At 32.6% G+C, this 14,438-nt stretch overlaps 1 protein-coding gene across 1 annotated transcript; it reads left to right on the plus strand.

Annotated features, from left to right (window-relative positions):
• Nucleotides 1-9,817: 9,817 nt before the first annotated feature.
• Nucleotides 9,818-11,057, plus strand: LOC133327745 (uncharacterized oxidoreductase YjmC). The gene is made up of 3 exons (XM_061536286.1): nucleotides 9,818-10,553; nucleotides 10,616-10,818; nucleotides 10,899-11,057. The coding sequence occupies exons 1-3, from the start codon at nucleotides 9,827-9,829 to the stop codon at nucleotides 11,055-11,057; spliced, it is 1,089 nt and encodes a 362-aa protein (XP_061392270.1). The 5' UTR covers nucleotides 9,818-9,826.
• Nucleotides 11,058-14,438: the final 3,381 nt, after the last annotated feature.

Below are 14,438 nucleotides of genomic sequence, written 5' to 3' on the forward strand. Positions count from 1 at the left end.
TAATATGTGGGTGTATTTGGTCCTATATGGTGTATATATATATATATGATATTGCATATGACGAATAATAGACTATAATTTTTTTTAACAAATTTAGTTATTTAGTTTAATGGCAGTCATAACAATTAAGTAAAAACGTGATTTTTTTGTTAGTTACGCCTTTTTGCATTTTGCAAATTAACCCACTTGTAGTTACGTCTTTTTGTTTTTTGTTAATAGAAGCTCCTTTTGTGACCGCAGACGTGTAAAACTTTGTCAACACATGTAGTTTATTGACATTCACAATATTCATTCAAAAAGTCAATTTTCAATTTTTTGTAGTTACGCCTTTTTGCATTTTAGCTGACGATATGTATGTATAACATATTTACATATTCAAATACTCAAATATTGTTAGTTCTGTTAGATAATCAAATATCAGACAATTGTCGCGGGATTTTTGCACAATTGCTTAAGCTCCATAGAACATTTATCACTAGTGGATATGTCCGAATATACCGCATTGCTTTCTAGTTGTTACATATTTCATAAAATTGATTTTAAAACAATTTTTGTTGTTTTTGTTTTGTATTTTCCTATGGCGAATCCAAATAACGAACATTTTATTTGACAAATAATGTTACCATCAGCTGCCTTGTTAAGGTTACCTTATTAATATACCTTGATTCAAGGTGTATTTAATAAGGTGTAAGTGACAATCATATGGTTTCAAACTTTTTTCTTTATTGTTTGTAAAGTAAATTGTCAAAAACATTTTCAATATTACATTTCGATTTCAAAAATGGGCTTAGGCTTTTAATAATAAACATTCAAGAAAACTACATTCATAGAGGCGGACGGAAAGGAAACCTAGGCTCAGTTATTAAATACACCTTGCCTTGATTCAACCAATCAGAATTTAGCATTTTGAAATATGAAATGGAAAAAAATTTTGAATATTGTAAATATTTGTGAAAACATGTGATTTGTGAATAAAAAGCAACACCAAAGGAGCGAAGTTGGAGTCATCGGATGTACGGAGTGATAACAAGATTTGGACTACTTTTTCTATAATGTTTTTATGTATTCATATGAAATGTGAAAAACAAATAAATACAACATAACTGAAGGCATAAAAAATAGTTTTGGTGTCAACATTGAACCGTTCCAAGAACCGCAAGTGTCACAACGGTTGAACGGTATATTTTTTGCAAAAAGTATCTTTTATCCTTTTATAAAATACCGAAATGACATAAAGAAGTTATAAAGAATACCAAGCAATCTTCTTTTAGAATACAAAAAAGATCCAATCGAACCTAGATGTTCTTTTCGATCTTAAAATCGTGTTTTCGACTCGATGGCCTACCGATATTCCTCTTTAATCCCTTTAATAATAATACAATCTTTTTTGAGCTTGCGGTTGAAAAATGTGAAAAGAGTAGTAAAGAGCTGCAGCAGAGTTGGTTAAAAAAAGTTGTAACGTCGAAATTTGAAAAAGTACAACATTTAACGTATGTGTTTACAACTATGTACTTCAAATGAGAATCGAATGAAACATATTTCAAAAAAAAAATATTTTGTTAAGAGAATTAAGTGGTGTGAACTTTCGGAAAATTTTGGTTCATAATTCGCGTCTTTACAATCGATTTGAAAGCTATGAATCAAGTGAGTTCTTACTGCTCTCATTTGAAATTGCTTCATGCGTCTATACAAGGCAACTCGGTTTCAAAACTATTTGTGAAATTGAAACAAAATGTCAACAACTAATTCGGCTAGAAAATTGCCGGTACGAGCAATTTTTTTCCATTTCTATTCCCCTTGCACATCTCTCCTATAAACTAGGACTTACAATAAGAACAATCGCCTAATCTAAATTGGGACTTAGTGAAAAAGCTGTACTTTTTCATTAACAAAAAAGTAAATATTATTATATTATATTATTACGAGCAATTCACACCAAATACATCTTCAATGATAATGATTTAAGCTTGCATTTTGTTGTCATGTATCACCGAATTCATATTTATTGAAATGAACCCAATATCAATATCATCTAAGTGTATATATACATTTATTGCAAGTTTTGACTTTCAGCCTGTTTCACTAAGACGATCGAAAAGTTTCTTTCACTTCCATTCAAAAAACAAAAAGAAAACATTTTGGGTTTCCTTAACCTTTTCTGGACGAAAATGTATTAAAACGAAAGTTTAATGAAGGAAAATGTACTTGAATTCATTATAACTAAATGGACATGCATTTGTATCGATTGTAAAGGAATATTTGTTATTGTTCCAAATTATGACAAGGAAACGTAGTTTTAAGTCCGACCGCCTATTTGATACACATATTTGCGCAAGTTGGATTCCAGATTATTAAAATATATGTATATGTGTGTTCTAGTGATCGAAGCAACCCAAAAATAAGGTACGAAACCATGTCGATTTAAATCTGTGCATAAATCGCCAGCTTCCCCAAATTCATGGAGATTATTTTACGTAGCCTGTATTAGAAAATATTTGCAATTGCGTTGTCTCTCGACAGATTGCATACGGGTTTGTGGTGTTTCACCAGGAATTTATGTAACACAACTATTCTACTAAGAAGAAATTTGGAGCCACATATTCAAAACATATATTATAATTTACATTATAAGAATAAGAGCTATAATTAGGAAAACTCTTTTAAATTATTCGCGACCGGATCGCCAATACCCCAAGAATTATTTAATAACAATTCTTTAAAGAATATTCGTTGACATAGCTAAACGAACAATTGTTTTTGTTTATAACAACAATGTTGTTTTTGTAAAATTTATGGTGTTGTATCTGATGCATACATCCTATTAAATACACCTTGGTAAAAACATGAATAAAAAAAAATAAAAACACAAACGACTCATGTAAAATACATTTAAAAATGTTTATTTTGTTAAGATAATTGTGTGGTGTGAATTTTCGGAAAATTTAGGTCCATAATTCGAAAGCTATGAAACAAGTAGGAGATTTTGACATTTTCGTTCGTATAATGACAACCGAATTCGTTCCAAATCTGTTCTCTCAATTCACTCTCTTTTACTAGATTTTGCGTAAACGAACAACATCCAATAGTTATTGAACCAATGTATAAAAGCAAACATCAGCTGAATCACCAGTCTTTTGTATCAAAGAACGTCTCAGTTTGTCAACGATCAATTTTTAGCAAAACTGAAACGCTCAACAACAAAAGACGGGTAGTCATTCCATTATTATTATTATTTATTTTTTGTAATTTTACATTAACAGATAAGTTCAATTACACTGTGCGACACGAAAATTTTTCAGGGGTTCTAATGTACCAATTCGGTTTAGTTGGAGTCGCTGGACCACGAATATACCTTTGGTTTTTCTGGGTCACTTCCAAAATTAGTTTTATAACGGTAAATGTAGAGAGAAACGTGGTTCCATAGATTTTCACTTTGAAACGCGTATAACTTCATTCTTTCTAACGGATTTATATTATACTTTTTTTCTTACGAGGAGTAGAATTTTTTCTTTCAAACAAGATATATGTTTGGTAAATCGGTTGGGAATTGGCTGAGTTACAGTGGTTGAAATGTAAAAAAATACGCATAAAATGACAAAATTTATTTTTCTTCGGACTGTACGAAGAAATTATGATATCAAGCCGTATAAGTTTTGTTATATTACGGGGAAGACAAAGTAATAAGCTTTCGAAAATTAGAAAAATCAAAAAAATCGGTTAAAAAATGCAGGACTTATACACATTTTTGTATTGATTCTATGCATATTCTCTAAAGGAAATATGGGTCGATCTCATTTTCTTTTGTCTGTTACAAACATAATGTGGAAACGAGATAGACCCATATTTCCTTTAGAGAAAAGGAAAAAAGAATAAATTAAATCCGTTAGAAAGAAAAGTGAAAATCTATGAAACCACGTTTTTCTCTACATTTACCGTTATAAAACTAATTTTCGAAGTGACCCAGAAAAACCAAAGGTATATTCGTGGTCCAGGGACGCCAACTAAACGGAATTGGTACATTACAACCCCTGAAAAATTTTTTTGTTTTGTTTTGTATCACAGTGTTATCATAACAACATATTCACGGTCATGTTTTGTCCCGCCAAGGGGTAAATGTACTTTATTAGCACAAATTGTATGTATATGTGTGTCTATAAAAAATTGTAAAGATACGAAGTGTCGTTGGCATTAGAATTGGGTTGGATGACTGTATATTTAGAATATTCGTTTTAAACATTATATGTGTATGTATTTAGCTTATAACATCGAAATACACATTTTTTTCTGATATGTTTTGACCTTAAAGTGTTCTTAATGCCGAACACACTTATCGATTAAATGCCCTTGGCTTTGAACTTGTAGATGTGTTCGATTTTTATTTATTTTATTTTTTATTATAGATTAATCCAGAAAACACCAGCAATTTTTAATAAAACAAAAACAATATATATATATATATATATATATATTTAATAGTAAAAAATTAAATATTTATACCCTTCACCACACTGTGGTACAGGGTATTATGTCTTTGTGCATATGTTTGTAACATGCAAAAATAATCGAGATAGACCCATGGTTCCTTTTGAGAATATGCATAGAATCAGTTTCTGAGCCGATTTATGCACGTCCGTCCGTCCGTCTGTAGATGTTAAATTGTAAACAAAGTACAGGTCGCATTTATGATCCGAATTGGATGAAATTTGGCACAGCTCATTTGTTTGGCCCAAGGACGAACCCTATTGAAATTGGGAAAATTCGGTTCAGATTTAGATATAGCTCCCATATATATTTTCGTCCGATTTAATGTAAACGGTCCCTATATATCTTTCGATTTGCACGAAAATTGGCACAGCGTAATGAATTAGGTCTAGAATGATGTGTGTAAAATTTCATAAAAATCGGTTCAGATTTAGATATAGCTCCCATATATATCTTCGTCCGATTTAAGGTAAATTGTGTACCAAAGCCCCTATATATCTTTCGATTTGCACGAAATTTGGCACAGCGTAATGAATAAAGTCTAGAATGATGTGTGCAAAGTTTCGCGAAAATCGGTTCAGATTTAGATATAGCTCCCATATATATCTTCGTCCGATTTAAGGTAAATTGTGTACCAAAGTCCCTATATATCTTTCGATTTGCACGAAATTTGGCACAGCGTAATGAATAAGGTCTAGAATGATGTATGCCAAGTTTCGTGAATATCGGTTCAGATTTAGATATAGCTCACATATATATATAGCTCCCATATATAGCTTCGCCCGATTTTAGGTAAATAGTCCACTAAAGTCCCTGGAAATCGTTTGGTATAGCGTACTGAATTAAGTCTAGAATGATGTGTGCAAAGTTTCGTGACAATCGGTTCAGATTTAGATATAGCTCCCATATATATTTTCATACGATTTAAGGTATTTGGTGTACCAAAGACCCTATATATCTTTCGATTTGCACGAAATTGGGCATAGCGTACTGGCATTTGGGTCTATAATAATTTGTGCTAAGTTTCATGAAAATCGGTTCAGATTTAGATATAGCTCCCATATATATTTTTGCCCGATTGTAGGTAATTGGTGCACCAAAGTCCCGGGAAATCTTTTCATTTGCACGAATTTTGGCATAGCGTACTGAATTAAGTCTAGAATGATGTGGCAAAGTTTCGTAAAAATCGGTTCAGATTTAGATATAGCTCCCATATATATTTTCGTCCGATTTTATGTAATTGGTGCACCAAAGTCCCTATATATCTTTCGATTTGCACGAATTTTGGTATAGGGTACGTTGGTCAGCTAAGTACTTCGCTTTGTTACAAGAGACATTTGGGTTTGAAAGGTTTTTTGTATAGAAGCAATAGCTTCTGGGGAGAATATCCCAACAAAAAACTAAGGGAACTTATGAGGATCAGTGGCGTGATCCGAAACTATAGTCTTCCCTGCCTTACCCCTCGGCAATCAATGCCATACATTCCCCACTAATAGATAGTTGTTTTTTATAAAAACAAAATACAAATGGTATCCCAAATAAACCGCCAAAACTACTGAAGTACTGAATTAAGTCTAAAATGATGTTGCTAAGCTGCGTGAAAAGATCCATAGCAAGGCCGAATGACACAACGTACTAAAGTAATATAAATTAGTCTCTGGCAATTTTCCCTGAAATCGGTTCAGATATAGATATATAACAAAATCGCGTCGCCTGTTGGGATACATATGTAGAATATACCCAAAGTGGTGAAGGGTATCATATAGTCGGCCCAGCCCGACTTTACTACTTTCCTTACTGGTTTTTTACATATAAAATATATAGAGGCGCAATAAAGTTAAAAAAAAATATTTCTTCTTATTATTTTTTACTAAATTGTCCAGTCGCATTGAGTTCGTTAAAACTATATGGGCTATGCAACTAAAAAGTAAATATTGAGAAAAAATCGAGATGTTGACAATTTGTGATGGGGGATGCACTTTTATATATATATTTCGAAAACCAATGTATGATTTTTAAAATATTAAAGTTTTAAATATATGTATATAGTTTGAAATGAGTTAAATTAGCTTACTCCGTAAATCTAGTGTTAAGGTATACAAACCCATGTAAGTAAGTTCCAAAAAATCACATTTTAAGTCGTAAATTCCGTTATTTTTTATTTCGTCACAATTTTAATATAGGTATACTAAAAAATTTTTACTTTGAAAAATAAATAAAATTCACCAAATTGAAAGGGTATCATTTTCAAAATGAAAACTATTTTGATATTCTTCAAGCATTGTGTGTGTCACACATACATAAATAAACTTTCAAAAAAGTACACATACTATAATAAATGCTGTACGGCATGATGGGAATATGTTATATTGTGGGTTGAAGCATACATTTTCTTTTCTGTCTGTATATTTATTACTTTTGACTGATTTTGATCTGACTCTAAGCAAGTTTTGGAAATTTGGACAAACTTTGAAGTTGTTATCTTTGAAGTCTATATGTAAACTATATATGTTTAATAATGACTGTAGGCAAGGAATTAACCAGTTCTCTTATCTTTATGTGGCTTCCAACCCAATTATTTTGAACACATTATACGAAACCGTTAAGCAAGAGTTTCTTTGTAATATAATTATTTTGTGATTTAGCGTAAAACCCCATAATCTTATTATATTTTTGCGGGAAGCTTACATATACGCTAAAACGGCAGACATGGATAATTTTAAAATTAAACAATTAGGTAGGAAAAGTAGAATTCGGAAGTTTTCCAACCCAATTATTTTGAACACATTATACGAAACCGTTAAGCAAGAGTTTCTTTGTAATATACTTATTTTATGATTTAGCGTAAAACCCCATAATCTTATTACATTTTTGCGGGAAGCTTACATATACGCTAAAACGGCAGAAATGGATAATTTTAAAATTAAACAATTAGGTAGGAAAAGTCGAATTCGGAAGTTTTCCAAATGTGTATACTGTAATAATTTCCTTGTACCATCAGCTGATATTTAATAAGCTGTTTTGTTATGATTTGTAAACAAACAACTGAATTGTTCTCTAATTGATTGTTTTGTGAATGCTATAGTGATTTTGTATCGTTAAACATTAATGTGGATGAAGAAAACGCAAGTATTTATGAAGAAATGCAAAGAAATTATCGATTTTTAAATATGTTTTCTATCACAATTGATTGATTTTTTACGGTTACACCGATCATTGAATGGATAGAGCAGCATCCGGCAAACCCCGCACGCATGTTCTCTTTGAGAGTTGTGTGTAAAGTGTACAGTGTAAACATTCACAACATACGACTCTCTGCCAACATACTGAATACGAATAAACTTTTATGAATGCTGATGGGCATTCATTGTACGAGTACCTTCATGCAGACGTTTACTGCGTAATAACACATTTACGCTCTTCGTTCTAACCCCATTCAAATTTGTCTGCTAAAAATTAAGCAAATCCACGTAAAAGGGTAGAAACAAAATGTGCGTATTAAACCTTCTATACGGAATTGTCCATGTACGTCATTGATGAACACTAGTCAAATTTAAACAGAATACAATTTTCCTATGTAGTTTTTAACATGTTGCTAAAAAGTTTCATGAAAACACTTTTGTAATTAAAATGCCGCATGACTTTGAGGCATTGCAAACCAATTTTGATATTTTTACTGGTTTCCCCATTTCCAAACTTTTCGAATTATTTTGTATTCTGAAACAAGTATGCACATGAACTTGGAAATCATTTAATGAACACAATTTAAAAATATAATTTGGGTTCCAAAATATCTGTACTATTTTTGAAAGTAAAGATTTTTCTTGCTCCGCATACTGTCAAAAATAGCATTTAAATTCAAGAGACTAATAAACATTAATTATTTCCTTATAGTAGATATGTTCGTTTACTCAATAATTTGTACAAATTGTTACTGGATGTTGTTCGTTTAAGCAAAAGATAGAGAACGTTTCACAGTTGTATTACTGAGTATTTGCAAATTCTAACTGCGGAATTTACCCAGTAAAGATTTTCCAGTAACATCAGCTGTTTTATCATAACTTGTAAACAAACAAAACAATTTGTTTACCAGCAACTTGTATCTTGGTAATATTTTTTTTGTTTATGTATCATTAAGTATTAAGTAAGAAAAAGAAAACGCAAATATAAATAGAAATAATACAAATAACAGATTTTCTTTTGTTATTCATTTTTCTTATACAATTTACTTATTTTGATTCGTGCCAAGCTTTTTGTTGTTGTAATAAGCTGTATCGATACAACATTTTCACTGGGTGTTGCTCGTTTACTTTTGCAAATTTCTCTCTTTTTCGTTTTTACTCTCAGTAAATGTTACAGTAAACGAATGTACCTATTTACTGCTTCAATCCAGCCTATTAAAAAGTTTTTTGAGCACTCCTGTCCAAGAACTTCATTACCAAACGCCAGAAATGTACGGGCAGACTAATACAAATTATACTATCCAAGTAGCATTTGTATAATCATGCTTAATTATCTATATATATATATATAGTGTGATGTTGTAGAAATTAATTTGTTATTTGTTACACACGCGTTGACGTTGACATTATAAGACTTATACATAAAATATATGTATGTATTTATATACGCATTTAAAATGTCGCGTAAAGTAAGATCATTCTGAAAATATAGTTTTTTTATAATTTCCATACATTCCATGCCTGTTTTTCTTTCGCAAATAGTAAACATGTTTCATATTAGGGTGTATCGTGATATCGCACGTTTTCAATGTATCTTTAATGGAAATACAATATTTTATTTACTATTGGTTAAAAAAGTATTGAATGAGTACTAGTTGTAGTCAATGGCAATTGTCATTATACACTTTATCAAAAGAGATATAAACAGTTACTTAAGCGGCATCTAAAATTCGGCACACACTATTCACTGTTTCGCAGACGTACATATAAAAATTTTATTGCATATGTCCATATATCAAAAGCAAATCATACAATAACAGCTTTGCGTGAAAACATTATAAAGAGAATATTTTCAGCAACTGATTGTTCTTCAATTGATATAAAAGGTAGAACACATCCCTCGACCATGGGCTGTTGAGCGACAGAAAACTTGAGATATGGTTTCTCTTTCACTCTCCAGTTAAGTGGTTAGATGTTTTAAGAATACTAATCTTTGTACAGAACGTAGGAAATATTTTCATTCAGTCTGCTGGGAGCTTCCCAATTGGTAGTAACTAATAGTTGAGTCGCAATTTACCTCAAAATAAGAGTGGGAATAATATTCTTACTGCATTTACTGATCTGGTCTTATTACAGATACTTGGCACACGACCTACAGAAATATGTCATCCAGCGGGAAGAAAAAACAATTAGTTTCCGTTGAGGAATCCAGGCGTTTTATGATCGACTGTTTTAAGGCGGTAAATGTTCCTCAAGATCATGCTGAACAAATGGCAGAACTACTTGTTGCGGCTGACTATCGCGGTCATTTCAGCCATGGCATGAATCGTTTGGAAATGTATTTAAATGATTTGTCCATTAATTCTACGGATGGCAGTGCTGTTCCCAAAATTTTGAAAGAAACTCCCGCTACTGCCTGGGTCGATGGTTGCAACGGATTGGGCGCTGTGGTAGGCAACTTTTGTATGGATTTGGCTATTAAGAAAGCAAAACAGGTAGGTGTTGGCTGGGTCTGTGCTAAAGGTTCCAATCACTACGGTATTGCTGGGTGGTATCCCATGAGGGCCATGAAAGAGGGATTAGTTGGCATGTCCATGACAAATACTTCACCTTTGATGGCTCCAACACGTTCAAAAGAAGCTGCCTTGGGCACCAATCCATTGTCTTTGGGAGTACCTGCCAAGGATGATAAATTCTTATTGGATATGGCTACAACGGCTGTCGCTGTAGGCAAAATCGAAATACAACGTCGTAAAGGAGCTCCATTACCCGATGGATGGGCTCAAGATCCTGAAGGTAGAGTGACCAATGACGCTGATTTGGCTTTCCAAACTGGTTGTTTGATGCCATTAGGCGGCCCAGAAATTAATTCCGGCTATAAAGGCTATGGTATGATTAACAATTGCATACACATTTATTTTGAATTCCAATGAATATTTTGTGTGTTTAAGGTCTTGGTGGTTTAGTCGATATTTTATCAGGGGTAATGGCTGGGGCTAATTATTCCACAAAAGTTCGTAAATGGACTCATACCGGCGCAAATACTGCTGCAGATCTTGGACAGGTATTCATCGCCGTAGATCCCAATTGCTTTGCACCCAACTTTGAAGACAGAATGTGTGATTTCAATGCCAGATTACGTAGTTGCACACCTGTGAGTAAATAGATTATTGATTGTATTGAAAAAAATAGTTTGACAATCTCTTTCTCTCGCTCTCTCTTTCTTTCCTCTAGACTGACCCTGAGAAGCCCGTGCTTGTTGCTGGCGATAAAGAGACAATGAACATGAAGTCTGTGGATGAAGCTGGAGGTATTGAGTACTTGCCAAATCAACTAAAAACATGTGAAGCTCTATCTCAACGTTTTAACGTAAAGCCTATCAGCTTTATTTGAAATGAATTTTTATGATTGGCACATGAAATAATATTTTATTTGTAAATTTACTTGCATTTTATATTTATACCATTTTAAGACATTTTACAATACACTATTATATATATTTTTTTATGTTCACATACAGTACACTATAATAGTGTAAATTAAAATTCACGTTATTACTCAGATTAAAGCTTTAATACATCAATAAAGTTATTTTAACAAAAACCATCTGCATTAAATTGAGTTAATTTTCCGTCTGAAAAGAGACATCACAAGAGAGAAACATTGTATTAGGGCTGTACCATTAATCTACTTCTTGTTATCCTACTTATCATGTGTCGTATTAAGCAGTTAGTGTGCATAATACGGCACAGTGTACGCTTGCAACACTCGACACAGGGTATGTATTATTATGTATTTATTTGTACATTTGTATATCAGAGGTTTAAGGGAACAAGTTAGTTGGAGCAGAATTTAAAATGCTAACGCCAAAATAGCAAAAACGCCGAAAATTACCGCATTGCTTGCTAAATTCATCCTCAAAATATGCACAGACAAGCACAACTGCAACAAATAGCAACACATTATAAAAAATTTTAGCAAGCAAAACTAATGGGTCGATTACGGATGGTAACCATAGTTTAGTTTCCAGTTGCCGAATTTGAATTGTGGATGGCAACTGTTGTCAATTTCAGTTGCTTCAAAAATAATTTTTCGGCAACCATTTATTTTTGCTTGCTGTTTAGTCGTGTTTATCAATAAGAACTGAATTTTGTAGGCTTCCCATAATAGTTAATATTACTACTAAACGTTTAAACTAATGTAGCCTTTCCAAATTAAATACAAATGGCGAACATCTTTTTGGCCCATGAATAGTATTCATCCGACAACACCCCGGAACTTTGTTTTTGGATAAAAAAATGTTTATTGTTCCCTTTTTCCTCCTCTGTTAATTTGGAAACGATCCAAATTTTACATAGTTTTTCCTCTATTATCCGGACAAATTAGGTCAAAATCACCGACATTGTTGGTTAAGCTATGCCAAGGTTGAAGTCATTGCCATGGGACTTTTGAAAACTTCCCTCCGCAAAAAACCCCAGAGCTGCACACACTTTTAAGAGGGGCTGTTACCATCTGACTTTTCGGAAATCAGTGTTTAATGCTTCAAATAAGTATTCAACGGCATCTTTTGGTAGCCGAAAATACGCCTTATAGCTAAAATGAGCAGTTGATTGAACATTTCTCTAATCATAAACATCTACTCACAATACAGATGGTAGTTCTAATGGATTTTTTTATCATCGAAAACTAGTTCCACTGAGCTTATCATCACTTAAAATTAGTTTGTTTTATTTCGGTCGTTCCCACGCCACTCTTACCCGCCCCAGCCGACTGAGGGGGCCTCCACCCCATAACGTAGGGAGAACGTACACCCCATAATCCGGATTATGGAGGGTTAGTAATGTTGGGAAACCCCGGCTACAGTAAACATCAGCCGGTTATACAATTTAAAGTTAATTAAACACAACAATAATGACAAACATAAACATATGGCAACTGCTTGCACTCTACAGTTCTAAATATAGAATAGAATTTTTAATTACATGTATTGGATCAGATAAAGAGATGCGATTATACAGGTTGTTATATGTTTCACATAGTGATGTAAAGGGATTACATAACTCATAATTAGATCCCACTAAAGGAAGATAAAGCGGTATATAGTTACGAGTAAGACGTGAGGTACATTAAACTTGATTTCAACGATTAACAATTTCGAGTCAATTTGACCGCGTAAAAGTTTTATTAAAAATATAGATCTTAGCATTAAACGTCTTCGTTCTAGTGTTGGAAAATTAATAAGGTTTAAACGATTTTCATAAGGGGGGAGTGCTTTAACTGTACTCCAAGGCAAACCTCTAAGAGCAAATAAGAAAAATTGTGTTTGGACAGATTCTATTTTTTAGAATAACAACTGTAAAACGGGCTCCACAATACACATCCATATTCTAATGTAGGCCGAACTAGACTAACAAATAAACATTTTGTCACATAAGGGTCGTCAAACTCTTTAGACCATCGTTTATGAATCCTAGTAAAGAAGGGAGTCAACATTGTCTAATTTGTAAGATCCTATAAAATAATCGGTAGGATTATTTTATATCATAATTTTTTACATTTTTTTAAATTTAGTGACATACCGTTAATACTGAACCAGTATTTAAGAGAGTGCAAATCATTTTGTAGAGTAAGGCTTTGATTTTGTGAGTCTAAATTTCTGAAAAGTTTTACATCATCACCACACATCAACACTTTAGAAAATTGAATCACTGATGAAAGATCATTAAGGTATAACACAAGTAATAATGGACCTAAATGGCTACCTTGAGGGACTCCAGAATGAACATCAATATTTCTAGAGAAAATATCATTATAAGACACACTTTGAGTACGGTTTTGCAAGTAGGATGAAATCCAGGACAAAATTTTGAATGGAAAACCCATGGCGTCCAACTTAAATAATAAAAGTTTGTGCAACTCCGTATCAAACGCTTTACTAACATCAGTGTATATTACATCTATTTGTTGCTTTGTAGAAAATACATGGTGTGCATGACATGTTAATTCCATCAGATTAGTTAAAGTTGATCTCCCTTTTATGAAACCATGTTGACAAGGTGAAATTATTGGCGAAACGAAATGAATTATTCTACGTGATTCTAGAAGTTCGAAATGTTTTGGAATGGCGCTTAATTTTGCAATACCCCTATAATTTTCAATAACATTTCTGCTACCAGATCTCCAGAATAGAGGAAAATATCCTGTAGATAGCGAATGATTAAAAATGAAATTTTTTATTCAATTTCTTGTTTGTTTACAATATTTCTAGTTGCAAAAGTGTCAAAACAGTATTATCGACGGCAACTGAGAAAAGTTGATATTCATAATGTTAAGTTTTATTTCAGTGGTGTTGCCAGTTGAAATCGCAACTGGAGTTTGGTTGGTTTCCATAATCGGCCCATAAAGCTTTTTGATATTGTAAATATTACTTAATATATTTGTTTTGGCGGAATCTCACAATTAGTTTTTATATTTTCTTATTCTGACCACATACGATTTATAAGTCCTTTGAATCGTTAAAATCGGTGTAGAGTTCTTGAGTTATAAACAATATAACTAACACAACGTTCGATTATTCCATTTTCCCGACTTGTTGATGTTTTTCTCAACATTTTCTTCGTAAAAAACTTCCCAACGGTACAGTCAATATACCATGCAAACTTTATTCACATCTTTAAAAATACATTTAAGGAACCATAAAGGCACATATGAGTTAGGCAAAAACAACATATAATGCGGAATTGCCACCATGTAGGATTCGAATTTAAATGTATT

Source organism: Musca vetustissima, unplaced genomic scaffold (genome assembly GCF_032173495.1).
Source record: "Musca vetustissima isolate MV318-11 ecotype Yass unplaced genomic scaffold, APGP_CSIRO_Mvet_v1 utg2303, whole genome shotgun sequence".
Taxonomy (NCBI): domain Eukaryota; kingdom Metazoa; phylum Arthropoda; class Insecta; order Diptera; family Muscidae; genus Musca; species Musca vetustissima.